This window comes from Maniola jurtina, chromosome 27 (assembly GCF_905333055.1).
Source record: "Maniola jurtina chromosome 27, ilManJurt1.1, whole genome shotgun sequence".
Classification (NCBI taxonomy): Eukaryota; Metazoa; Arthropoda; class Insecta; order Lepidoptera; family Nymphalidae; genus Maniola; species Maniola jurtina.
Genome location: NC_060055.1, coordinates 5,370,528 through 5,398,055, shown reverse-complemented (window position 1 = coordinate 5,398,055; position 27,528 = coordinate 5,370,528). Strand labels below are relative to the sequence as shown.

The 27,528-nt window shown below is 38.2% G+C and overlaps 2 protein-coding genes across 6 annotated transcripts in view; one reads left to right on the top strand and one right to left on the bottom strand.

The window, feature by feature from the left end:
* The window catches only part of LOC123879212, a 24,495-nt gene extending 7,924 nt beyond the window's left edge, over positions 1–16,571 (top strand). Inside the window, exons 4-6 of one of the 3 annotated variants that reach the window (XM_045926824.1) lie at positions 14,099–14,350; positions 15,533–15,791; positions 16,300–16,571. In XM_045926824.1, coding sequence (XP_045782780.1) covers positions 14,099–14,350; positions 15,533–15,791; positions 16,300–16,472 — 684 coding nt within the window. In that variant the 3' untranslated portion in view covers positions 16,473–16,571. Of the gene's footprint in view, positions 1–141; positions 399–14,098; positions 14,351–15,532; positions 15,792–16,299 lie in introns of those variants that run through there. The other 2 variants (XM_045926823.1, XM_045926821.1) reach the window with 2 other exon arrangements.
* On the bottom strand, positions 5,535–27,528 carry LOC123879211 (carnosine N-methyltransferase). Of its 3 annotated transcripts, XM_045926820.1 has the most exons (11): positions 27,256–27,528; positions 25,816–26,107; positions 24,603–24,724; positions 23,682–23,832; positions 22,997–23,143; positions 22,315–22,466; positions 21,528–21,609; positions 20,634–20,743; positions 19,253–19,266; positions 13,790–13,796; positions 12,700–12,709 (listed from the first exon to the last, which is right to left on the bottom strand). In XM_045926820.1, coding segments are annotated over exons 1-10 (1,161 nt in total). In that variant the 5' UTR covers positions 27,345–27,528; the 3' UTR covers positions 12,700–12,709; positions 13,790–13,794. The 3 variants fall into 3 exon arrangements, with proteins under 3 accessions (XP_045782775.1, XP_045782776.1, XP_045782774.1); XM_045926818.1 differs by lacking the exons at positions 12,700–12,709; positions 13,790–13,796; positions 19,253–19,266 and adding an exon at positions 25,490–25,696 and having other exon boundaries at positions 20,586–20,743; XM_045926819.1 differs by lacking the exons at positions 12,700–12,709; positions 13,790–13,796; positions 19,253–19,266; ... (3 more) ...; positions 22,997–23,143; positions 23,682–23,832 and adding exons at positions 5,535–5,617; positions 6,450–6,601; positions 7,095–7,241; positions 9,125–9,275; positions 25,490–25,696.

The following is a 27,528-nucleotide window of genomic DNA, read 5'->3' as shown; positions in this document are numbered from 1 at the left end:
CATAACCCTGGGTGCGCGAGTCTGACTCACACTTTGTCTCAACGCTATTTTATTTTTCAAAAAACTGGCAGCTCAAGTAACGTCAGGTTTGCTTTTTTTTAATTAGGTAAAAATTCGGCTTCATCTCCCAATATTTTCCAGGAAAACGAAAATGCAAAGACGACTGGTCGGCGGCGCGCAATCAAGCATTGGCAGAGTACTATACTACCAAGAAAAAATACTTGGACGCTAAAATGGACCATATTGTATTACAAAATAAAAAGCTCAAATTGGAAGTGGAAATTTTGAAAAAAGGAATCGTCAACCCCATTTAATGTGAAACCTTTGAAGTTGTCTTCATCATCATGATCAACCCATTTCCGCCCCACTACTGAGTACGGATCTCCTCTCAGAATGAGAAGGGTTTAGGCCATAGTCCGCCACGCTGGCCCAATGCGGATTGGCAGACTTCACACACCTTTGAGAACATAGAGAACTCTCAGGCATGCAGGTTTCCTCACGATGTTTTTCTTCACCGTTAAAGCAAGTGATATTTAATTGCTTAAAACGCACATAACTGAAAAGTTAGTGGTGCGTGCCCGGGATCGAACCCCCGACCTCCGATTAGGAGGCGGACGTTCTAACCACTAGGCTATCACAGCTTTGCTGGCTCGAAGTTGTATCTGTCATGAATTCCAAAGAAATTCCTATTTATACAACTACGCAAAAGTAGTTCAGCACTTGTGTGTGTGTTTGTTGCTTTGTTTGTTAGTTTATTGGTTGTAGTTGCCTATTCATAGTTTCTTTATACAGGACTAGAGGATACCCGCGACTTCGTCCGCGTGAATTTAGGTTTTTAAAGATCCCGTGGGAACTGTTTGATTTTCCGGGATAAAAAGTAGCCTATATCCTTCCCCGGAATCTATCCTAAGTATGTACAAAATTTCATTAAAATCGGTTCAGCGGTTGAGCCGTGAAAGCGTAGCAGACAGACAGACACACTTTCGCATTTATAATATTAGTATGGATGGATGTAACCAGAACGCTAGCAAAAACTTAGCATTATTATTATACTACCTTAACATAATCCAATACCAATAACCACTTGCCTTATCGTGTAGATCGTGATTTAGTGATTTTGTATTTTCCAAACCCGCATTGTATAGCGTGCAAAACTCGGGTCAATGCACCACCTACGACGCGGCATTGACTTCGAATGACCTATTTACGGAACGTTGGTTAGCCTCTAGCGTCAGTCAGATGTTTTATTTGCAAAATATTGTGAACTTTTAAAAAATACAGGTTTTTTCGTAGTTTTAAATATTACCATATTTAAAACTACGAATGTTATCAGTAATCATCAGTACTATCACCTGTCTTCGTTTTTGCTAGCGTTCTGCTTACACCCTGTATTTCGTCTTCGTTTAAGAACGAAAAAAAAATGTATTTCATATTTTTTGTAACTTAGATTAAGTACCTATTAGAAAAAAATTATGGCATTTTGATTTAAATAAATATACTTGTAATTTATAAAATGGTTTTTTTTTATTTTAATTTTAACCTCCGACCCAAAAAGAGGGGTGTTATAAGTTTGACGTGTGTATCTGTGTATGTCTGTGGCATAGTAGCTCCTAAATTAATGAACCGATTTTAATTTAGTTTTTTTTTTGTTTGAAAGGTGGCTTAATCGAGTGTTCTTAGTTATAATCCAAGAAAATCGGTTCAGCTGTTTGAAAGTTATCATCTCTTTTCTAGTTACTGTAACCTTCACTTTTCGGGTGTGTTATAAATTTTTAATTTACATTTGTATTTCCAGCCACCACTAAGTTCAACAAACTTCCTATATGAAATGGACAAAACAACCCAGGCGATATCGAAACAAATTCTAGACTCGAAACAGTTGAATCTAGACGTCCTAAAGTTTCCAGAATATCCCGACTGTGTCCTAGAAATAGGGTTCATACAATCTGTGAACCCGCAAAAGTTGCTGCGACTCAGGAGACAGTTCCTGACTTACGCGAAAATGAACCATTGTAACGAAGACGCGAATAAGATAGGCCGGTATTATATACAGTATTTGAATAAAACTTTAACTGAGTAATTTTTTTGTTTCATTTTAATATAGAGGTACCTTATAGTAATCCAATCTCAAGTTTTTTTTCTCGTCTGGCTTTACAAAGATTAGCCAATGTCAAGTTTGTAGTTATTTATAATAAGTTATGGAAACTATACAAGTATGGACCCCGTCTGTGCCGGCGCTCGCCGACATACGCACGCACCCGCTTAGAGCGCTTTCCAGTCAGTTTTAACAAAAAAATAAAACAGTCCAAAAAGGCAGAGCACGCCCGCCAGCTAACTCCGACACAGACGAAGTCCCAATCTCAAGTTGCAACATGGCAGTTTGCGCAGGTCATAGACTAAAAAGCTCTCGAATTTTTAATATATGGATTGCTTACTCTTCGTAGCAAAACCAACTTATCGCTATCCCACTTCGACTGCTGAGCGAAAGCGAGAAATCGCACCACATTGAGGTCCGATCTCTCGCTCTAACTTTTTAGTTGGAAGTGAGATAGCGATATGTACTTGCTTTATGTAAGTAGAGATTGAAATGAATTGCTTCTACTTCATGGTCTAGCTCTAGACTAAAGATAATACACAAGCCTGGCCGAGATCTGTTTTTGTACAAGGCGTAGTCAGATCTTGTATGTTCTTAGGTACTTCCTAATTCCATGAGCCATACTATCCTCACTATGTTCTAGAACTAGGGTTCATACAATCTGTGAACCCGCAAAAGTTGCTGCGTCTCAGAAGACAGTTCCTGACTTACGCGAAAATAAACCATTGTAACGAAGACGCGAATAAGATAGGCCGGTATTATATACAGTATTTGAATAAAACTTTAACTGAGTAAATTTCGTGTTTTTTTTTTTGCTAGCGATACGTAATTTTTTTAATAGTCCTACCTATTACCTACCTTGATTTTTAGGGTTACGTACTTCAAAAGAAAAAAAGGGACCCTTATAAGATCACTTCGATGTCTGTCTGTCATATCTGTCAAGAAAATCGATAGGGTACTTCCCGTTAACCTAGAATCATGGAATCTTGTAATATCTGTATGCCTAGAATCATGAAATTTGGCAGGTACGTAGGTCTTATAGCACAAATAAAGGAAAAAAATCCGAAAACCGTGAATTTGTGGTTATTCACATCACAAAAAAAATGTATTCATGAACAAATTAGCATTTTCAAAGATGAGTATACCAAGTGGGATATCATATGAAAGGGCCTTACCTGTACATTCTAAAACAGACTTTTATGTGTAAGGAACCTTCGGTGCGCGAGTCTGACTCGCACTTGGCCGGTGTTATAGGGTTGATTTTTAAGGTAATAAATAGGGTCCCTATTACCCTAAACGAGACTTTTACTAAGCCTCCGCTGTTCTTTCGTCCGTCTGTTTGTCAATGGACTGTATCTCGTGAACCGTAACATGCAGAGATATTTCACAGATTGTGCTATTGTCGCTATAATAAAAAAACCAGCCAAGTGTGAGTCGCACTCGCGCACCGAGGGTTCCGTACTTCTGTATTTTTTTCGACATTTTGCACGATAAATCAAAAACTATTATGAATATACAGGTAGTCCTTTCATATGATACCCCACTTGATATAGTTATCTTTGAAAATTGAAACACATTTTAATTATTTTTTAATGATGTAACCACAAATTCACGGTTTTCGGATTTATTCCTTTACTTGTGCTATAAGACCTACCTACCTGCCAAATTTCATTATTCTAGGTCATCGGAAAGTAGGTACACTATAGGTTCTCTTGACAGACACGACGGACAGCCAGACAGACAACAAAGTGATCCTATAAGGGTTTCGTTTTTCCTTTTGAGGTACGGAACCATAAAAAAATCAAAATGGCCTCCATGGATAAAAAAATACGTGTTAAGTTTACCCTTCGCGTGTGAGACCAACTCGCACTTGACCGGTTTAATTAGTCTATGTTGAATCATTTTTATGCTCTACTATACATAATATTCACATATTAATAGTTGGTTAAAAATAAAAGGCAGTTTAATTGTACTTTTCCTTTCTTTGTTTTTTTTTAATAATAATAACCAAGACTAAATAAAAGTGGGTAAATTAAAAATTAACTAGATCAGGCTTCCTACAGACGAAAAATACTGAATTGTACTCGTGCTGCATCATAGAGTTTGGGTTCTGCGCGTATTTCGTCTTCACGCCGGTTTTTTCTTTCTGTGAAAAAAAAATTATACATGTTCAAGAGAAGTAATCCATACTAATAGTATAAATGCGAAAGTTTGTCTATCTGTCTGTCTGTCTGTCTGCTAGCTTTTCATGGCCCAACAGTGTAACCGATTCTGACAAAATTTGGTACAGGGTTAGCTTATATCCCGATGACGGACATAGGCTACTTTTTATCCCGGAAAATCAAAGAGTTCCCGCGGGATTCCTATAGACTAATCCACTTAACTGATTTGTATGAAATTTGGTACCGAAGTAGCTTGCGTCCCTGTAATCGAAATAGGCAACTTTTCCCCCCGAAAAATCAAGCAGTTCCCACGGGATCTATAAAAATCTTAATCCATGCGGACGAAGTCGCGGGCATCCTCTAGTTCAAAATATTTTTATTCAATTAAACTTTTACAAGTGCTTTTGAATCGTCACAAGTGTAAATTAAAAATTTATAACACCCCCGACGATCCAAAGTATTTGAGTTTTCCAAAACATCATTTTCAAATAAATAATTATGTATTTAGGCAACGTCCATCTTGACAGCTTGACATTTGTCTATTGACATAATATTATGAACCTAACGGTTATCTAACCTTCTTTTCTACAAGAAAACTAGAAAAGAGCTGATAACTCTTAAACGGCTGAACCAATTTTTTTAGATTATAGCTAAGAACACTCTCGATCAAGCCACCTTTCAAACAAAAAAAACTAAATTAAAATCGGTTCATTCGTTTAGGCGCTACGATGCCACAGACAGATACACAGATACACAGATACACACGTCAAACTTATAACACCCCTCTTTTTGGGTCGGGGGTTAAAAATAATCTACCACTGGTTCGGTATGCCGTTCCTACCGAGAAGAACGAGCGAAACGAACGAACGAAAGTATGTATGTATTTTTTTGTCACAAGTTAGCCCTTGACTTCGATCTCACCTGGTGGTAAGTGATGGAAGCGGGCTAACCAGCCCGGCTAGCATGGGCAGTAGATAAAAATTTATCCCCGATTATAACCACTGATTTCTATGACATCGGTGGATATAATCGGGGGATATAATTTTTATCTACTGCCCATGCTAGCCGGGCTGGAAGGGGTATGGCAGTTTTCATTAAGCCCATACTCCTTTGGTTTCTACGCGGCATCGTACCGGAACGCTAAATCGTTTGGCGGCACGGCTTTGCCAGTAGGGTGGTATCTAGCCACGACCGAAGCCTCCGGCGGCTTCCAAAAGCTAGGAGACCGACGTCCTAATCACTAGCTCATTACCGCTAAAGGTACTCACTCAACTCACCAAAATCTCAAAAACCGACGTCCTTGATTATTTCTAATAATATATCATACGGTGGTTCAATACTGCTCTCGGTAGGCATATCACTGGAAATTAAACAGTTAAAACATTAATATTTACCTAAACACCAACCAAGAAACCTCGAAAATGACACTCATATCAATTTTGGATTTTAAAATAACCTTTGATTTGAATATAGATATCATTTTCGTAATCAGCACCCCAAATTAATGGTACGGGTACAACTTATCTATAAGGGTACAGCGTATCTACATCACACTAATATTATAAAGGCGAAAGTTTGTGTGTTTGTTACTCTTTCACTCAAAAACTATTGGACGGATTTGGCTGAAAAGAATGGAGGTAGATTATACCATAGATTAACACAGGCTACTTTTTATCCCGCAAAATCAAAGAGTTCCCACGGGATTTTTAAAAACCTATATCCACGCGAACGTCGCGGGTATCAGCTAGTCATTAATGTAACTCACATTATACAATCGGTCCGTTTTATTGAACTTCTAAAGCTCTGTAAGAGATCAATTTGTCTACAAAGACGCATACAGGTACAACTTATCCACGAACGTACAGGAAGTACATTGTTAGTTTACAAGGTAAAACATTATTTTTGAACGTAGTTAAAAGGACTTTTTTTTAATTTATTTGTTCATATTAATTCTACAAGGTTCTTAACATTACTAACTCGCCAAACTGGTGGGCCAGTTTGTTGGCGAGGTGGCGCTCTTAATATGACTGCAAAGTTACAACTTTAGGCTGCATTATCACTTGCTAGCAGGTCTGATTGCAGCCAAGCGCTAGTCTATATAATTTAAAAAAAAAAAAACTTATCCACAAAGGTACAAGATATCTACAGTGGTACAACCATAGACTTACAATTTTTTCATGGGTACAACTTACCTATAATGGTACAAAAGGGGTCCCAAATTGATCCAATAACCCCCCGGCCTTAGTATAGCGTATATCCTCTCTATAAATTCAATGACATTTGGTGCGCAGTCGATGAAAAAGCATGTCGCCACGCAATGCCATTCGTCCATCTCTGTGTATACCTGAAAGGATATTTTGCTATTAATTGGATTATCAGCATTATCAAGCGATATACGTCCACTGCTGGATGTAGATCTCTTGTAGGGACTTCCACACACTTCTATACGACAGTCTTGTCGTGCGACAGCATTGTCGTGCGACAGTATTGTCATGCGACAGTCTTGTCGTGCGACAGTCTTGTCATGCGACAGTCTTGTCGTGCGAAAGTCTTGTCATGTGACTATTATGAAGCACGACAGTCGTGTCGCGCGCCAGTCTAGTCGTGTAGTGTACCAGTATACTTTGTACCTCACGAAAAGACAGTCACAGACTGTCTTGTCATGCAAGGTATGTCGTGCGACCGTCTTGTCGTAAGAAAGTCTTGTCATGCGTCAGACTTCCTGTGCGACCGTCTTGTCGTGCGACAGTTTTATAATGCGACAATTTTGTCGTGCGACAGTCGTGTCGCGTAACAGTATTGTCGTATGGCGCACACAGTATAGTAAGACACAATACCTTGAGAAAATCGCCGGCAGCGATGGAGAAGTGCGACAATCTTGTCGTCGGCGGCACGTCCGGGAATGTCGCCGCTTGGATCTGATGCTCACACGTCAGATGGTTCACATATTGGTGTACCCAGGGATAAACTGTATGTTTGTTTGCCTGTAACATGTAAGCTATGTCTACTTTCACGGATTGTCTTGTAGCAAAGACAAAAACCATGTTTTAATTACTTGCTTTCAAAATGTAGTGTCATTGTAAGTGTAGTGTAATTTTTGAAAAGTATAAAAAAATTAAAAAAACCGGCCAAGTGCGAGTCGGACTCGCGCACCGAGGGTTCCGTACTCAGAAATTTTTTCGAAAGTTTGCACTGTTTTAGAATGTACAGGCAAAGCCCTTTCATATGATACCCCCCACTTGGCATAGTTATCTTACTATAGATATTTCAATCCACGAAGACGCGCCCCACTATTTATCGCGAGGGGAAACCGCGGGGTGCGGGGAGTTCAGTCCGAGCATTAGTCTTGAGTCGACCACGGCTCAGTGTACACGGTCAATTTGGGTTGCTTTGCTGCGTATCGTGATCCATCGGAAAGTTGCTCTACTTTAATTTTTTGTATATATTATTATTTTTTAATGTAATAATATATAGTGTAATTGAAGGATTTTCTTATGTTAGGTTATTTTAAAAAACAGATTTGAATTGTGATAAAAGAGCAACCGCCGAGTTACTTGCTGGTTCTTCTCGGTAGGAAAGGCATTCCGAACCAGTGGTAGATGCTTTTGACGATTCAAAAGAACTTATAAAAGTCTAATTGAATAAAAATATTTTGAATTTTGAATAAAAATAGAAATGATAAAAAATTATGATATGAAATGATAAAACTCTTGGATAACCTCTTCGTGTTTTGTTCCTGTGTTTTTCGCTAGGTTTTGGGAGGATATTCCAATAATTCGTTAAAAATATTTAAATCATTATATTAAATACTTATAGGCGTCACTCAGAAAAAAAGAGGTATTGATTTTTCTGAGTGACGCCTATACTTATACATATTATCAATATCACACTTCACATCACACTAATATTATAAAGGTGAGAGTTTGGCTAAAATTTAGAATAGAGATAGATAATATCCAGGATTAGCAGATAGGCTACTTTTTATCCCGGAAAATCAAAGAGTTCCCACGGGATTTCAAAAAACTTAAATCCACGCGGACAAAGTCGCGGGCATCATCTAGTATACAATATTTGTTGTTATTAAAATATTATTAGTAACCAATATCGAGTATTATATGTCTATGCCAATAACACAATTAGTTCAATAAATGCAGTACCATCACGTCTTATATATATTTTTTTTAAAGTAGGTGAAAATATAAAGTAGAGCATACTTCCAGTTAATTATGAAATTTTTTGCTATTTAACTATGTGTGCGTGTGCCCACATTGCTACTCGCTGCGTAGGAATAGAACTCACATTCTTGCAGTTTACACTGCACACTTGCACTGTAAGCGATTGCGGAAAAGAGTGGGGCGCGTCTTCGTGGATTGAATTATCTATATGAAAATTTAAACACATTTTTTTTTTAATGATCTAACCACAAATTCACGGTTTTCGGATTTATTCCTTTACTTGTGCTATAAGGCCTGCCCACCTGCCATATTTCATGCTTCTAGGTCAACGGGAAGTACCCTACGTACGGGTTTCTTGACAGACACGACGGACAAACAGACAGACAACAAAGGGATCTCCTATAAGGGTTTCGTTTTTCCTTTTGAGGTACGGAACCCTAACAAAACGAAAATGATATATGTCATATATACTCTTTTCATAGTAATTGTGCCCAGTAGTGATGGAGAAGTGCGACGTGTCTTAATTGTCTCACGACTTAATTGTCTTACTTCTTTTCCTCGCACAACTGTTTTATCGTTCAGTGGGTACCTCTGACAATAAAAAAGAAAAGCGACTTTTTGACATACGACTTAATCGTCTTACTACTTTTTTGTCGCATGACTGCTTAGTCGTTCAGTAAGGTAAGGCTTACCTCTGGGCACTTGTTGAGTATAAAGTTGCTAGCAAACAGCATGAAGAGGGAAAACTCGTTGCCTTGACAACAGTAGCCTTTAGCGGCGACCTCCCACGCGAGCCGGCCCAAACCCGCGCCGGGGACGAGCACTTTGATGTGAGAGCGGTCACTGTAACAAAATGAATCCTACATTTTATAAAAATTGGTAAGCAAAAGTGCAGGCGGGTCACCTGATGTTAAGTGATTATCGCCGCCCATGAACATTTGCAGCACCAGAGGTACCGCCGATGCGTTGCAGGCCTTTCAGGAATTTGTTGGTCCACACCGTATATTGTTTATATTCACAAAAAAAGAAACCTTTTTCCTATAATCCATACTAATATTATAGATGCGAAAATGTTGCATATTTCCTGCTGGCACAGTGAACATTTTGGTATATTCTTCTGGCTCTTCTCAGTGGATTTGCCTACCCATGGTAGAGTCACTAATGGTATATCCTGTTCTACAAGTGATAAAATCAATAAATCAATTTAATTCCACATGGGAAACACCTTTGTTTCAAATTCAAATTCAAAATATTTTTATTAAATTAGACTTTTACAAGTTCTTTTGAATCGTCAAAAGCATCTGCCACTGGTTCGGAATGCCTTTCCTACCGAGAAGAACCAGCAAGAAACTCGGCGGTTGCTCTTTTCAAATACAATATTATGCCATGTATAAAAGCAATTGAGTTCCCGCGCATTGCTGGAGCGAATTGCAGGTCAAATCCACGCTCTTTTATCATTTACATAATCTTCGATTGTATAATATGCTTTTCTTAGGAGCATATTTTGGAGTTTGGAGTTTTGAACCTCTGTGAGATTATATGTTTAACCCCCGACCCAAAAAGAGGGGTGTTATAAGTTTGACGTGTGTATCTGTGTGTCTGTGTATCTGTGTATCTGTGTATCTGTGTATCTGTGTATCTGTCTGTGGCATCGTAGCGCCTAAACGAATGAACCGATTTTAATTTAGTTTTTTTTGTTTGAAAGGTGGCTTGATCGAGAGTGTTCTTAGCTATAATCTAAAAAAATTGGTTCAGCCGTTTAAGAGTTATCAGCTCTTTTCTAGTTTTCTTGTAGAAAAGAAGGTTAGATAACCGTTAGGTTCATAATATTATGTCAATAGACAAATGTCAAGCTGTCAAGATGGACGTTGCCTAAATACATAATTATTTATTTGAAAATGATGTTTTGGAAAACTCAAATACTTTGGATCGTCGGGGGTGTTATAAATTTTTAATTTACACTTGTTATACATATGTACCAGGATAACAGAACGAAATAAGCGATTTCTTTTACAACAATAAAAACCTACCTGAACTCTTCGGCCGGATACCTATAGTCCAGTTGGTCTAGTATAGGCTTGTAGCACTGCTCCCTTTCCGCCGCTCCCGCTTCACTCCAATCCCTGACTATGTTCTTGAGCACGGATTGCACCTGTTGAATTGGAACTGATCAATTATCAAGTCAAATATACAACATCAAATATACAAGAGTGAAAATAGTGAATGAATGTTTTTTTTTTTTTTATATAACCATAAAGTTCTGACAGCAGTACTTTATTAGAATTACAATCTAGCCTATGAGTAAAGCTAATCACACTAATATTATAATCACACTAATATTATAAAGGCGAAAGTTTGTATGTGTGTGTGTGTGTGTGTGTGTGTGTATGTTTGTTACTCCTTCACGCTCAAACTACTTGACGGATTGGGCTGAAATTTAGAATGGAGATAGATTATACTCTGGATTAGCACATAGGCTACTTTTTATCCCGGAAAATCAAAGAGTTCCCACGGGAATTTTAAAAAACCTACATCCACGCGAACGAAGTCGCGGGTATCAGCTAGTAAGTAATATTATGTTAACCTAAACTTATAAAAGTACTTATATCTAAGAGTCCGTCCATTGACATATTTCTTAGTTTATCATTAGTTATTATTTTATGACACTTTGTTCTTGTGTTCATTATATTGCACTAGCACTAAATTTTCACTTTGTTCTTTCTTGTGTTCTTTACACTGCACTAACACTATAACTACACTAGCTCAAAAGGCTTAGTCCTTTTAAGTCTACGCTTTAGGTCTGTGTTGAATGAATGAATGAATATACTTTTCTTGTACATCACAAAATTAATACAGAAAAACTAGTAGAACTTAGAAGAAGTATTAGTAGTAGTGCTTTAGGTGTCTAACCTAGAGCATTTTAGGATATTAATAGTGTTCAAACTTTGAGTGTAAAGCAAAAAATTCTATCAAATATTTCTAGTTAATTAACATTTAAATTAACAAATAAAATAAACACAATAGTTTTTGATTTATTGTGCAAAATGTTGGAAAAACTACCCAAGTACAGAACCCTCAGTGCGCGACTCTGACTCGCACTTGGCCAGTTTTTATAACTAGACGCGACTCTTATGAATGGTGGAATGACGTCATCATTCCCTCACCTTTTCGACATCATGCTGCATCTTATGCTGTTGCTGCTTGGGTATCTCACAGTTGCTGTAGTTACACCCGAAGCTCTCCGTACCATTACTGGTTGTGGCACCACTATGGTCCACATTCTCAAACATTGTATCCACATCCTTTATTATGAGGTGGACTATACTTTTGTTTGCATCCAGACATTGCTTGAACTCTGAGGTTGCACTTACCTTGATAGAACAAACCAGAGGAGCTAGATCTATCTATAGTATACAACATAATACACTACAGAGGTCATTTTATAACTGGATTCACTTTTATGAACGGTGGAATGACATCATTCCCTCACCTTTTCAACGTCATGCTGCATCTTATGCTGTTGCTGCTTGGGTATCTCACAGTTGCTGTAGTTACACCCGAAGCTCTCCGTACCATTACTAAAAGGAGTACAATTGTATCTACTTTGAATAAATGATTTTGACTTTGACTTTGACTTTATGTTATTTTAGCTACAAATTACAAACACCAAAGCGAAGGAGTGTTATGTGTGTCTATCGCACTAATATTATAAAGGCGAAAGTTTGTGTGTGTGTGTGTGTGTGTGTGTGTGTGTGTGTCTGTGTGTGTATGTTTGTTACTCCTTCACGCAAAAACTACTGGACGGATTGGGCTGAAATTTAGAATGGAGACAGATTATACCCTGGATTAGCACATATGCTACTTTTTATCCCGGAAAATCAAAGAGTTCCCACGGGATTTTTAAAAAACTACATCCACGCGAACGAAGTCGCGGGTATCAGCTAGTATGTTATATGTTTGTTCTTTTATGGCGCTCTGGTTTATCTAGTGCTTTTCAACAAAAGTGTGGTGCAAATTGTGTTCACTTTTTGTCATCAACTCTCTGTTTTTGAGTTGATCGAATATTAATTTTAATAAAACATTTATATAATGGATTCGAAAACCGTAAGTGCAGCGTTTTGTTATATGTCGTATATAGTTTCTGGCTTATATACTTTCGCTTTTAGATAGGGAGTTGATGGCAGAAAAAATTAAATCATTTGCTTGCATGCCAGAAGTTGAAATTAGGAAGCTTTCATTTCTGGCATATTTGTCTTTAAGTTATAAAGTAAATTAAAGTAATAGCTGATCTAAATCATTTGTTCGCGTCTGGCACTACTCCGCCTTGATAAGACTTCCATATAAATATCTATGCCAGTCTTCCACTTCTTCTCTACGTTAGTTAGTATTTTTTTTTTTAAGGTGGATGCGACGGGTCTGCCCGCGAAATTCAAATTGTATTTAGTTTTCGCAATTAACAATAACCCCCCCATCTATTTATATAGAAATCTTTACTTGAAAGGGTCCAATTTAAGAAATTAGCCCTAGTATTGACTGTAACTCACAAATTAGTCGATACTAGAGCTAATTTCTTAAACTGGACCTCATCAAGTAAATATTTTTATATAAACACGTGGAGATGATACTGCCATTTTCGCAACTAGAATGCCACAAGCATACTTTGTCGTATTAGTTTACAAATTGCGAAAAACCCAATTAAAACTTGAATTTCGCGGGCAGACCCGTCGCTTGCCCCTTAAATAATATAATTTAAGATTTGACATCTGGCATTCATCTTCTCGAGCTACAAGCAAATCATTAAGGACACCTACTTTTCTTATTCATTCCAAAAAGAGCTTAGACAATTAGAAGGAAAAAAAAATCCAGAAAGCATCTGAATCTCTAACCAGTGACCCTTTTTTAAATTTTCAAACTTTTTTCAAAAAGCGTTGCCCCCTCATTATCTTTCTTCAAAATCTATATAACTATCAAAAACTTTATATAACAGTGAGCCTATAGTAATATTCAATGATGAGCTTGTAATAATTTAGCGAAATTGCCACCAACACCCTCATGCTCACCCTGGCTTCAAACCTTGTGCATGTCACTGATAGTGATGTCCGCCAAACCGAACTGCTGTTTTGAGACCGCCATCTATTATTATCGAGGTATTTTAACTCAGATTAAAAGCTTTATTTTTAGGGTTCCGTACCTCAAAAGGAAAAACGGGACCCTTATACGGTCACTTTGTCTGTCTGTCCGTCTGGCGTGTACGGATATCCGAATACGGCGCGCGAGTCTGATTCGCACTTGGTCGGTGTTTTTTTATTACTTACTAATTAATTTTTAACACTAGGTACTTACAAAACTGTACTTAGTTTAATTCTTAGTTTATTTAAAAGGTAAACAAATAGCTTCTCGCTGAAATGCGTAAGAGAGGCACTATACGCGGCCCATACGACCTTGTTAGCGCCAACTGATATCATGATACGAGTGAAAACCTAATTCCAGAAGGTCTAAAGCGCCGGGCAAATGGTGTCGCTTACGCGTTTCTCTGAGAAAGTTACTGCGATTTGGGGCGGGCGGTGTATCTTAGGCTGCATGTTACTGCCTGCCTGCTTCCATATAACATCAAATAAGTATTTTAACCGGGCATAACTTATACGCACTAATGTTTTTTCTTATAGGGAAAAGGTCGACCCTTATCCAAAATTGAGACAAAATGTCTCCTACGATTAATCGAATCCAGCAACATCATAGCACGTAAGAGCACTGATGCTGCAACCAATCAAATGAAGCTGGAAGAGTGGAAGAAGATCGCAGAAGCATTTAACGCCAAGACAGTATGGCGGCGTAGTCCACAGCAGTTGAGACTGAAATGGGAGAATTTGAAGAAGTGTTCCCGGAAGCGCAGTTTGAGAATCAAGATGAACCACCAGGTTAGTAAACAATTATCTATATACTAATAAATAAAATTGGAGTGTCTGTCTGTAATTTCGAAATAACTACCTCATATTAAGCTCATATGGTTATTTGAACGATACCAACACTGAATCACACGTTTTTAAAATTTTTGTCTGTCTGTCTGTCTGTCTGTCTGTCTGTCTGTTTGAAAAGGCTAATCTTCGGAACGGCTGGACCGATTTTGACGGGGTTTTCACAGACAAGTAGAGAATTGACCAGGGAGTAACATAGGCTACTTTTTTAACCGACTTTCAAATAGGGAGTTGTGTTTTTCTACCTATGTACACCGAAATCTCCGAGATTTCTGAACCGATTTGCTTCATTTCTTTTTTAATCGATAGAGGAACTTCGCGACATTGTTTCATAAAAAATTTGGAGTCTAACTCCTCAATCCTGATGCTGCAGGGGATCTGACCAATCCACGCGGGCGAAGCTGCGGGCATCAGCTAGTCTAAATATATAAAAGGAAAACTGATTGACTGACTGAATTTAAAAAATACACATTTTACAAACTAGGCGAGTGAGGTGTCTTTTAGGTAAACACATCCCATCTTAGGCCATGTCATCACTTCCCATTTGGTGTGATTATGGTCAAGCGTGTGCTTGTAGTGAATAAAAACTCACATTTTAGGTTTTTTTTTTTTGGCTGTCTGTCATCAAGGGAGTCAAAACCCATAGGGCACTTTTTGTTGATCTACAATCATAGCAGGTAGCTACGTCTTATAGCACAAGTAAAGGGAAAAATCCGAGAACCATGAATTTGACCTATTACATCACATTTTTTTTTTAAAAAGAATATTAGCCATGTTAAATGACTAATATTCCCCTTTCCTCTCCAACTAAGCGTCAGGCTTGTGCTAGGAGTAGGTACGACAATAGTGCAACGGGCGGGGTTTGAACCGTCGACCTTTCGGTTTTCAGTCCACTCCTTTACCGGTTGAGCTATTGAGGCTCATCATCATCATCATCAGCCTGTGGACGTCCACTGCTGGACATAGGCCTTCCCTAAAGAGCGCCACCACACCCGGTCCTCATTTTTATATTGAGGCTTATATTACTCATATTGAGGCTCTAGTATATAAAAATTTAAAAAGTAAATATTTCTTGTACTAATCGTGTGGTTTCCGACTCGCACTTGACCGGTTTTTTTTTCGCAGATGGGTCCTGATGAAGAATACATCCCACCAGATGATATTCTCGACAGAGTCGCGAAATTACTGGACAGGCCATATGGGGGTGACGCGGAGTTGGATGGGTTACCGAACCCATCCATGTCCGCGTCTCTGCCGGATGTGGATGAGTTTATAACCGGAAATATCCGGCTGCAAATGGATGAGCCGGTCATGGAGTTTGTGGATGTGGAAACCCGAGAACAACCGAAGGAACCGACGTGCTCTTGTCATGAAAGCTTATGTGGTACCTATGTAATCTATCTATCATTTACTAGGGTATTTATTATTTACAGGATCACTTAGTTGTCTGTCTGTCTGTCTGTCGTGTCTGACAAGAAACCTATAGGGTACTCCCCGTTGACCTAGAATCATGAAATTTGGCAGGAAGGCAGGTCTTCAAGCACAAGTACAAGAATAAATCTGAAAACCGCGAATTTGTGGTTATATCATTTAAAAAAAATTAAATGTGTTTCAATTTTCAAAGTAAGATAACTATACCAAGTGGGATATCATAATCTGAAAGGACCTGTACATTCTTCAAACAGATTTTTATTTATTTTTATGCATTTATCGTGCAAAATGTCGAAGAAATACTTGAATACGGAACCCTCGGTGCGCGAGTCTGACTCGCACTTGGCCGGTTTTTGTCTCTGTTTTATTTTCCAAAAAACTGGCAGCTCAAGTAGGTAACGTCAGTTTGCTTTTTTTAATTAAAAATTCGGCTTCAGTAAAAAAAATCACATATTTTCCAGGAAAACGAAAATGCAAAGACGACTGGTCGGCGGCGCGCAATCAAGCCCTGGCAGAGTACTATACTACCAAGAAAAAATACTTGGACGCTAAAATGGACCATATTGTATTACAAAATAAAAAGCTCAAATTAGAAATGGAAATTTTGAAAAAAGGAATCGTCAACTCCATTTAATGTGAAACTTTTGAAGTTATCATCATCATGATCAACCCATTTCCGCCCCACTACTGAGTACGGGTCTCCTCTCAGAATGAGAAGGGTTTAGGCCATAGTCTGCCACGCTGGCCCAATGCGGATTGGCAGACTTCACACACCTTTGAGAACATGGAGAACTCTCAGGCATGCAGGTTTCCTCACGATGTTTTCCTTCACCGTTAAAGCAAGTGATATTGAATTGCTTAAAACGCACATAACTGAAAAGTTAGTGGTGCGTGCCCGGGATCGAACCCCCGACCGCCGATTAGGAGGCGGACGTTCTAACCACTAGGCTATCACAGCTTTGCTGGCTCGAAGTTGTATCTGTCTGAGAAATTCCTATTTATACAACAACGCGAGAGTAGTTTAGCACTTGTGTGTGTGTTTGTTGCTTTGTTTGTTAGTTTATTGGTTGTAGTTGCCTATTCATAGTTTCTTTATACAGGCCTAGAGGATGCCCGCGACTTCGTCCGCGTGAATTTAGGTTTTTAAAGATCCCGTGGGAACTGTTTGATTTTCCGGGATAAAAAGTAGCCTATATCCTTCCCCGGAATGTATCCTAAGTATGTACAAAATTTCATTAAAATCGGTTCAGCGGTTGAGCCGTGAAAGCGTAGCAGACAGACAGACAGACAGACACACTTTCGCATTTATAATATTAGTATGGATGGATGTTACCAAAACGCTAGCAAAAACTTAGCGTTATTATTATATTACCTTATCACAATCCAATGCCAATAACCATTTGCCTTATCTTGTATTTTTAGCGATTTAGTATTTTCCAAACTCGCATTGTATAGCGTGCAAAACTCGGGGCAATACCCCACCTACGACGCGGCATTGACTTCGAGCGACCTATTTACGGAACGTTCGTTGGCCTCTAGCGTCAGTCAGATGTTTTATTTGCAAAATATTGTGAACTTTAAAAAAAAATACAGGTCTTTTTCGTAGTTTTTAATATGGTATATTATCAGTAATCATCAGTACTATCACCTGTCTTCGTTTTTGCTAGCGTTCTGCTTACACCCTGTATTTCGTCTTTGTTTAAGTATGAAAAAAAAAGTGTTTCATATTTTTTGTAACTTAGATTAAGTATCTACTAGAAAAAAATTATAGCATTTTGATTTAAATAAATATACTTATAATTTATTAAATGATTTTTTTATTTTATTTTTAACCCCCAACCCAAAAAGAGGGGTGTTCTAAGTTTGACGTGTGTATCTGTGTATGTCTGTGGCATAGTAGTTCCTAAACTAATTAACCGATTTTAATTTAGTTTTTTGTGTTTGAAAGGTGGCTTGATCGAGAGTGTTCTTAGCTATAATCCAAGAAAATCGGTTCAGCCGTTTGAATGTTATCAGCTCTTTTCTAGTTACTGTAACCTACACTTGTCGGGGGTGTTATAAATTTTTAATTTACACTTGTACCTATTGTATTAAGAAATAGTAGTTGCTTTACGCTGGCCATACACGGTCAAGTTTGCAGACTTGAAGCGGCGGCGTTCAGTAAACTTGACAATGTATAGCAGTATGCATGACGAGTGACATTAGGATACCACCAACAAAATGTATACAAGGAACCAAAAGCTTAATTTGCTATAATCCGCCGAACCAAAGAAATCTGTATGGTGCAACATGCTCATGCGACATGTGGTTTATCGTTTTCATTTATGTTGATTGATCGTGCAAAATGTCGGAAAAATACCCGAGTACGGAACCCTCGGTGCGCGAGTCTGACTCGCACTTGGTCGGTTTTTTAATAATATTAAAAATAAAAAGATGCCTTAAGACCCTTACCTATGAAGGAGCTAAACTTTACAATAAAATACCGGCACAGATAAAAAATGTACACTCATTCAATGCATTTAAAACTGAGTTAGCTGCTCACATTATGAGTAATTCAAGTTACTTCGATAAATGCATTGAATGAGTACTATTTATTTATGCAATAAAATGGCGAATAGTGTATTCTTAGAGTTAAGTTCTCATGTGAATGACTTTTCTATGTCTTTATGAGAATAAATATCTTTAAACCTAAACCTAAGATGCAGATACTCTAAATTCAATTTAGGCAATTGGCCTTGTAATATAAATAGCTCACAAAACACGAGTGATGTTATTCTAAAATAAACATTTTTTTTATTTCCAGCCACCATTAAGTTCAACAAACTTCCTGTACGAAATGGACAAAACAACCCAGGCGATATCGAAACAAATTCTAGACTCGAAACAGTTGAATCTGGACGTCATAAAGTTTCCAGAATATCCCGACTGTGTCCTAGAAATAGGGTTCATACAATCTGTGAACCCGCAAAAGTTGCTGCGACTCAGAAGACAGTTCCTGACTTACGCGAAAATGAACCATTGTAACGAAGACGCGAATAAGATAGGCCGGTATTATATACAGTATTTGAATAAAACTTTAACTGAGTAAATTTTTTGTTTCATTTTTAGGGTTCTGTACCTCAAAAGGTATAGGAATAACACTTATAGGATCACTTTGTTGTCCGTCTGTCTGTCCGTCCGTCCGTCCGTCTAGAAACCTATAGGGTACTTCCCGTTGACCTAGAATCATGAAATTTGGTAGATAGGTAGGTCTTATAGCACAAGTACAGGAATAAATCTGAAAAACGCGAATTTGTGGTTCGTCATTTTAAAAAAAAAATGTGTTTCAATTTCCAAAGTAAGATAACTATACCGAGTATTTTGATAACCTCCTTTGAAAGTTGGCTAATACTCCAGTCATTACGTACATTCAAAAAAGAAAATCAATTTGCGCTTCTAATTTTTTAATATGTTGTAGGGGATACCTAGAAAAGCTTAACTTGAGATTGTCGACCAAGCTTTCCTAGGAGCTTTCGCCGCCATGTTGAAAAAAGGGGTAAAATTTGTTTCTCGGCAATAACTCGGCTATCCGATGAGATTTCGAAAATTTTTGTAGGACACTTTTTGTAGCTTTCTTTGTGCTCTACAATAACGCCTGAATCATTTTTAGCGTTTCATGCATCGTTATCGAGATATCGATCGATAAAGTCAAAAATTTAGGATACAATTTTTGTTTTTTGCTTTTTTTTTCTTAGGGTCTTAATAAATATGAAAAATTGTGGAATTCAAACTTGTAGAGCATATTCAGACCTACAATTTCCTTCTTGGATTTTTTTATGCTGGACAAAAATTACGATCTCCAGCGCGCCGCAAAGTCGGTGAATCCACACTCAGCGTCGAGCGAGCTGCTCGCTCGGTTGTGTCTGGATGTCGAATCAAATGGGAAATTGTTCAGGAAATTGATGGGATAAAAAATAAGTACATAGAGCAACAAATTAAGGATCACACAATAGTAATTTATTAAACAAATAATTTGTTTGTGCAGTAAAAAATATTATTTTTTTACAATACAAAATAAACAAAACAAAATAAACGGAAAGAAAAATATTTTTTTCTGCATTCGAGACACGAACGATGGACTTTTTTCATGTCTTTTTTCGCTTGGATGGTCCAGGCTGAAGATCTTCGTCCTCCGTAAACTCTTCGAGTTGTTGTGTCTGTTGAAACGTTGGAAATGATGCTGATTCGATGAGAGCATCGTCATCATCATCGTTACAGACATCGTCGTCGTCGTCAAGCAAAATGTCGACTCTGGCGTTACTGCATGTTTGCCCACTGCAGTGCATGCAAATAACGGAGCAACTGATTCCCGCTTTTCTGCACAAAAATTGTGTCCTAAATTTTTGACTTTATCGATCGATATCTCGATAACGATGCATGATACGCTAAAAATGATTCAGGCGTTATTGTAGAGCACAAAGAAAGCTACAAAAAGTGTCTTACAAAAATTTTCGAATCTCATCGGATAGCCGAGTTATTGCCGAAAAACAAATTTTAAGCGTTTTCCAAGATGGCGGCGAAAGCTCCTAGGAAAGCTTGGTCGACAATCTCAAGTTAAGCTTTTCTAGGTATCCCCTACAACATATTAAAAAATTAGAAGCGCAAATTCATTTTCTTTTATTTGCCTTTTTTTCGGACGAAATGACTGGAATATAAAAGATATATAATATAAAAGACAGTTTAATTGTACTTTTCCGTTCTTTGTTTTTTTTTAATAATAATAATAACCAAGACTAAATAAAAGTGGGTAAATTAAAAATTAACTAGATCAGGCTTCCTACAGACGAAAAATACTGAATTGTACTCATGCTGCATCATAGAGTTAGGGTTCTGCGCGTATTTCGTCTTCACGCCGGTTTTTTCTTTCTGTGAAAAAAAATTATACATGTTCAAGAGAAGTAATCCATACTAATAGTATAAATGCGAAAGTTTGTCTATCTGTCTGTTTGTCTGCTACCTTTTCACGGTCCAACAGTGTAACCGGTTCTGACGAAATTAGGTATAGGGTTAGCTTATATCCCGGGGATGGACATAGGCTACTTTTTAGCCCGGAAAATCAAAGAGTTCCCGCGGGATTCCGAAAGACTCATCCACTTAACTGATTTGTATGAAATTTGGTACCGAAGTAGCTTGCGTCCCTGTAATCGAAATAGGCAACTTTTCCCCCCGAAAAATCAAGCAGTTCCCACGGGATCTATAAAAATCTTAATCCATGCGGACGAAGTCGCGGGCATCCTCTCGTTCAAAATATTTTTATTCAATTAAACTTTAAAAGTGCTTTTGAAGCGTCAAAATAATCTACCACTGGTTCGGTATGCCGTACCTACCGAGAAGAACGAGCGAAACGAAAGAATGTATGTATGTATTTTTTTTTTCTGATACAAATTAGCCCTTGACTGCGATCTCACCTGGTGGTAAGTGATGATGGAAGCGGGCTAATCTGGAAGGGGTATGGCAGTTTTCATTAAACTCATACTCCTTTGGTTTCTACACGGCATCATACCGGAACGCTAAATCGCTTGGCGGCACGGCTTTGCCAGTAGGGTGGTATCTAGCCACGGCCGAAGCCTCCTGTCAGACGGCTTCGAAAAGCTAGGAGACCGACGTCCTAATCACTAGCTCATTACCGCTAAAGGTCAAATCAACTCACCAAAATCTCAAAACCGACGTCTTTGATTATTTCTAATAATATATCATACGGTGGCTCAATACTGCTCTCGGTAGGCATATCACTGGAAATTAAACAGTTAAAACATTAATATTTACCTAAACACCAACCAAGAAACCTCGAAAATGACACTCATATCAATTTTGGTTTTTAAAATAACCTTTGATTTGAATATAGATATCATTTTCGTAATCAGCACCCCAAATCAATGGTACGGGTACAACTTATCTATAAGGGTACAGCGTATCTACATCACACTAATATTATAAAAGCGAAAGTTTGTGTGTATGTTACTCTTTCACTCAAAAACTACTGGACGGATTTGGCTGAAAAGAATGGAGGTAGATTATACCATGCATTAACACAGGCTACTTTTTATCCCGCAAAATCAAAGAGTTCCCACGGGATTTTTAAAAACCTATATCCACGCGAACGTCGCGGGTATCAGCTAATGTAACTCACATTATACAATCGGTCTGTTTTATTGAACTTCTAAAGCTAAGTAAGGGATCATTTGTCTACAAAGATGCATACAGGTACAACTTATCCACGAACGTACAGGATGTACATTGTTAGTTTACAAGGTCAAGCTTTATTTTTGAATGTAGTGAAAAGGACTTTTTTTAAATTTATTTGTTCATATTAATTCTACAAGGTTCTTAACATTACTAACTCGCCAAACTGGTGGGCCAGTTTGTTGGCGAGGTGGCGCTCTTAATATGACAACTTATCTACAAAGGTACAGCATATCTACAGTGGTACAACTCACCTATAATGATACAAAAGGGGTCCCAAATTAATCCAGTAACCCCCCGGCCTTAGTATAGCGTATATCCTCTCTATAAATTCAATGACATTTGGTGCGCAGTCGATGAAAAAGCACGTCGCTACGCAATGCCATTCGTCCATCTCTGTGTATACCTGAAAGGATATTTTGCTATTAATTGGATTATCATCATTATTAAGCGATAGATGTCCACTGCTGGATGTAGATCTCTTGTAGAAACTTCCACATACTTCTATACGACAGTCTTGTCGTGCGACAGTTTTGTCGTGCGACAGTCGTGTCATGCGCCAGTCTTGTTATATGGCGCACGCTATTAAGTCTTGATATTTACTTTGCAGCTAAAACACAATACCTTTAAGTCCCCGGCAGCGGTGAAGAGACAGTCACAACTCACAGACTGCCTTGTAATGCAAGTCATGTCGTGCTAGGTTTGCCGTGCGACAGGCTTGTCGTGCAACCGTCTTGGCGTGAGAATGTCTTGTGCGTCAGACTTCTCGTGCGACAGTCTTGTCATGCGACAATTTTGTCGTGCGACAGTCGCATCGCATAACAGTATTGTCGTATGTGTATATTGGAAGATGCACTTGACGATTCAAAAGTACTTGTAAAAGTTTAATTGGATAATTTTTATGGCGCACACAGTTCAGTAGCTAAGACACAATACCTTGAGAAAATCGCCGGCAGCGATGGAGAAGTGCGACAATCTTGTCGTCGGCGGCACGTCCGGGAACGTCGCCGCTTGGATCTGATGCTCGCTCGTCAGATGGTTCACGTACTGGTGCACCCAGGGATATACTGTGTGTTTGTTTGCCTGTAACATGTAAGCTATGTTATCAATACTCGAATTTAACCGATTGTCTTGTCGCAAAAGAAGAAAACCATGTTTTAATTACTTGCTTGTACAAGTGTAAATTAAAAATTTACAACACCCCCGACAAGTGAAGGTTACAGTAATAACTAGAAAGGAGCTGATAACTTTCAAACGGCTGAACCGATTTTCTTGGATTATAGCTAAGAACACTCTCAATGAAGCCGTCTTTCAAATAAAAAAAAACGAAATTAAAATCGGTTTATTAGTTTAGGAGCTACGATGCCACAGACAGATACACAGATACACACGTCAAACTTATAACACCTCTCTTTTTGGGTCGGGGGTTAAAAATGTAGTGACACTACTAGCGACTTTTTATCGCACGACTTAATAGTCTTACTACTTTTTTGTCATACAATTGTTTTATCGTTCAGTGAATACATCTAATAGTGAAAGAGAATTGCTACTTTTAGTCGCACGACTTATTTTTCTTGCTACATTTCGTCGCATAACTGTCGTTCAGTGAAGTAAGGTTTACCTCTGGGCACTTGTTGAGTATAAAGTTGCTAGCGAACAGCATGAAGAGGGAAAACTCGTTGCCTTGACAACAGTAGCCTTTAGCGGCGACCTCCCACGCGAGCCGGCCCAAACCCGCGCCGGGGACGAGCACTTTGATGTGAGAACGATCACTGTAACAAAATGAATCCTACATATTTCCTGCCGGCACAGTAAATTCAAAATAACATTTTGGCATGTTCTTCTGGCTCTTCTCAGTAGATTTGCCTAACCGTGGTAGAGTCACTAATATCCAAGCTGTTCTACAAAACTAATCCATACTACTAATATAAATGCGAAAGTGTGTCTGTCTGTCTGTCTGCTACCTTTTCACGGCCCAACAGTTTAACTGATTCTGACGAAATTTGGTACAGGGTTAGCTTATATCCCGGGGACCGACATAGGCTATTTTTATCCCGGTAAATCAAAGAGTTCGACGTTAACCGATTTGTATAAAATTTGGTACCAGATAGCTTGCATCCCTGTAATTGACATAGGCAACTTTTTATCCCGGAAAATCAAACAGTTCCCACAGGCTCTTTAAAAACCTAAATCCACGCGGACAAAGTCGTAGGCATCCTCTAGTAAAATCAATAAATCAATTTAATTCCTCATGGGGAACACCTTTGTTTGAAGTTTTAAACCTCAGTGAGATTTACCGCCGTATTCACAATCATTACTATGAGGTCTCACAGTGCCTTGAACGCATAGTGTAGGTTCCACCAATCAGATCATTGTAAATTGACGTGATACAGCCATCTGATTGGTGGAACCTACACTGCGCGGTCGAGCTCACTATGAGACCTCATAGTAACGTTTGTGAATATGGGTGTATAAGTATATGAATAAGTACCAGGATAACAGAACGAAATAAGCGATTTCTTTTACAACAATAAAAACCTACCTGAACTCTTCGGCCGGATACCTATAGTCCAGTTCGTCTAGTATAGGCTTGTAGCACTGCTCCCTTTCCGCCGCGCCCGCTTCACTCCAATCCCTGACTATGTTCTTGAGCACGGATTGCACCTGTTGAATTGGAACTGATCAAGTATCAAGTCAAATATACAACATCAAATATACAAGAGTGAAAATAGTGAATGAATGTTTTTTTTTTTTTATATAACCATAAAGTTCTGACAGCAGTACTTTATTAGAATTACAATCTAGCCTATGAGTAAAGCTAATAAGTAATATTATGTTAACCTAAACTTATAAAAGTACTTATATCTAAGAGTCCGTCCATTGACATATTTCTTAGTTTATTGTTAGTTATTATTTTATGACACTTTGTTCTTGTGTTCATTATACTGCACTAGCACTAAATTTTCACTTTGTTCTTTCTTGTGTTCTTTACACTGCACTAACACTATAACTACACTAGCTCAAAAGGCTTAGTCCTTTTAAGTCTACGCTTTAGGTCTGTGTTGAATGAATGAATGAATGAATGAATATACTTTTATTGTACATCACAAAATTAATACAGAAAAACTAGTAGAACTTAGAAGAAGTATTAGTAGTAGTGCTTTAGGTGTCTAACCTAGAGCATTTTAGGATATTAATAGTGTTCAAACTTTGAGTGTAAAGCAAAAAATTCTATCAAATATTCCTAGTTAATTAACATTTAAATTAACAAATAAAATAAACACAATAGTTTTTGATTTATTGTGCAAAATGTTGGAAAAACTACCCAAGTACAGAACCCTCAGTGCGCGAGTCTGACTTGCACTTGGCCGGTTTTTATAACTAGACATGACTCTTATGAATGGTGGAATGACGTCATCATTCCCTCACCTTTTCAACGTCATGCTGCATCTTATGCTGTTGCTGCTTGGGTATCTCACAGTTGCTGTAGTTACACCCGAAGCTCTCCGTGCCATTACTGGTTGTGGCACCACTATGGTCCACATTCTCAAACATCGTATCCACATCCTTTATTATGAGGTGGACTATACTATTGTTTGCATCCAGACATTGCTTGAACTCTGAGGTTGCACTTACCTTGATAGAACAAACCAGAGGAGCTAGATCTATCTATAGTATACAACATAATACACTACAGAGGTCATTTTATAACTGGATTCACTTTTATGAACGGTGGAATGACATCATTCCCTCACCTTTTCAACGTCATGCTGCATCTTATGCTGTTGCTGCTTGGGTATCTCACAGTTGCTGTAGTTACACCCGAAGCTCTCCGTACCATTACTGGTCGTGGCACCACTATGGTCCACATTCTCAAACATCGTATCCACATCCTTTATTATGAGGTGGACTATACTATTGTTTGCGTCCAGACATCGCTTGAACTTTGTGAGGTAGGTTCGGTATTTTTCTAGACGTTTATGATGGCTGGCTGGTAACATTGAGATTATGTTCTCGGATTTGTGTATTCTGTCGAGACTGCATAATCTGTAATAGGAAAAAATAGAATTGTTTAAACCATTCTTCTTGGACTTCGTTTGTGTTGGTGTTAGCTGGCGGGCGTGCTCTGCCTTTTTGGAGTGTTTTTTTTTTGTTAAAACTGACTGGAAAGCGCTCTAAGGGGGTGCCGTGCGTATGTTCGCGAGCGCCGGCACAGACGGGGTCCATACTTGTATAGTTTAACTAACTTGTTACAAATAACTACAAACTTGACATTGGCTAATCTTTGTAAAGCCAGGCGAGAGAGAAAAAAAACCATTCTTCTTTCTTCTTTCTGGGCTGGTTTCCGCACTTAAACGTTTGTTGTACGTCTGTTGTACGTCCAAGTAAACCATTTTAGTATCAAGACAATCGAGAATAAATAAAGCTCGTCTTGGCGGGGGCACTGCCGTGCCCCCTGATCACACTAATTTCACACTAATATTATAAGGCGAAAGTTTGTGTGTATGTGCGTGTGTATGTTTGTTACTCTTTCAGGCAAAAACTACTGAACGGATTTGGCTGAAATTTGAAATGGAGATAGATAATATCCTGGATTAGCACATAGGCTACTTTTAATTCTGGAAAATCAAAGAGTTCCCACGGGATTTTGAAAAACCTAAATCCACGCGGACGAAGTCGCAGGCATTAGCTAGTAAATAAATAAATTTTAGTTTAGGCCATCAATGAGTTGTCGCTTTTATGAAAGGGGGCTCTCAAAAGACAAAGAAAATAATTGATACAGAAGTGGGTTAAAAATAAATTTTGTTTACCAGTCGTAACCAACCTGATTAGTAATAGACTGATACAAGTAGTAGGTAACATAGTACATTAGTGATTATAAGTACCTTATTTTTATAGGAACCTAATAGTTTTATAGCAGTTAAACCGTGAAAACGCCGGCAATCCCGACCTTATGTCACAAGGACATAAAGCTCATAATCCTTTACGTAGAGAGGACGTAAACAATGCTCATTGTTGCATCAAGGAAGAATAATTGGATATAAAAAATTCGTCTAAATAGGTATCTATATAACTGTTGCTAGGTCCAATTTTTACAACTATTCTAGTTGTAATAGACGCAAAACATACTTGTTACAAGTTCGAAGTAGTTAATGGGAAGGTTTTCAGTCATTTTAACAGATAATTTCACTTACTTATAATATTTAAAAGCGTTTACTACGGCTCTGAAATGTTCGCGTTCCTTTGCCTCGTCGATTTCTTCTGCGGGGGCGATTGATGACATTTTTTGTTAATAATTACACGCACAATAACTTCCCGATTAACTGGAAAAGGTGTAGGAACGTCTTTGAATTAATCACAACTATATAAATTAATTAAAAAGGTAACAAATTAGCAACAAAGGAAAGAAAATGAGAACACCCACTCCCAAGTTCCAAGTTCCAACCGAAAGTCAAACCAAAAGTCAA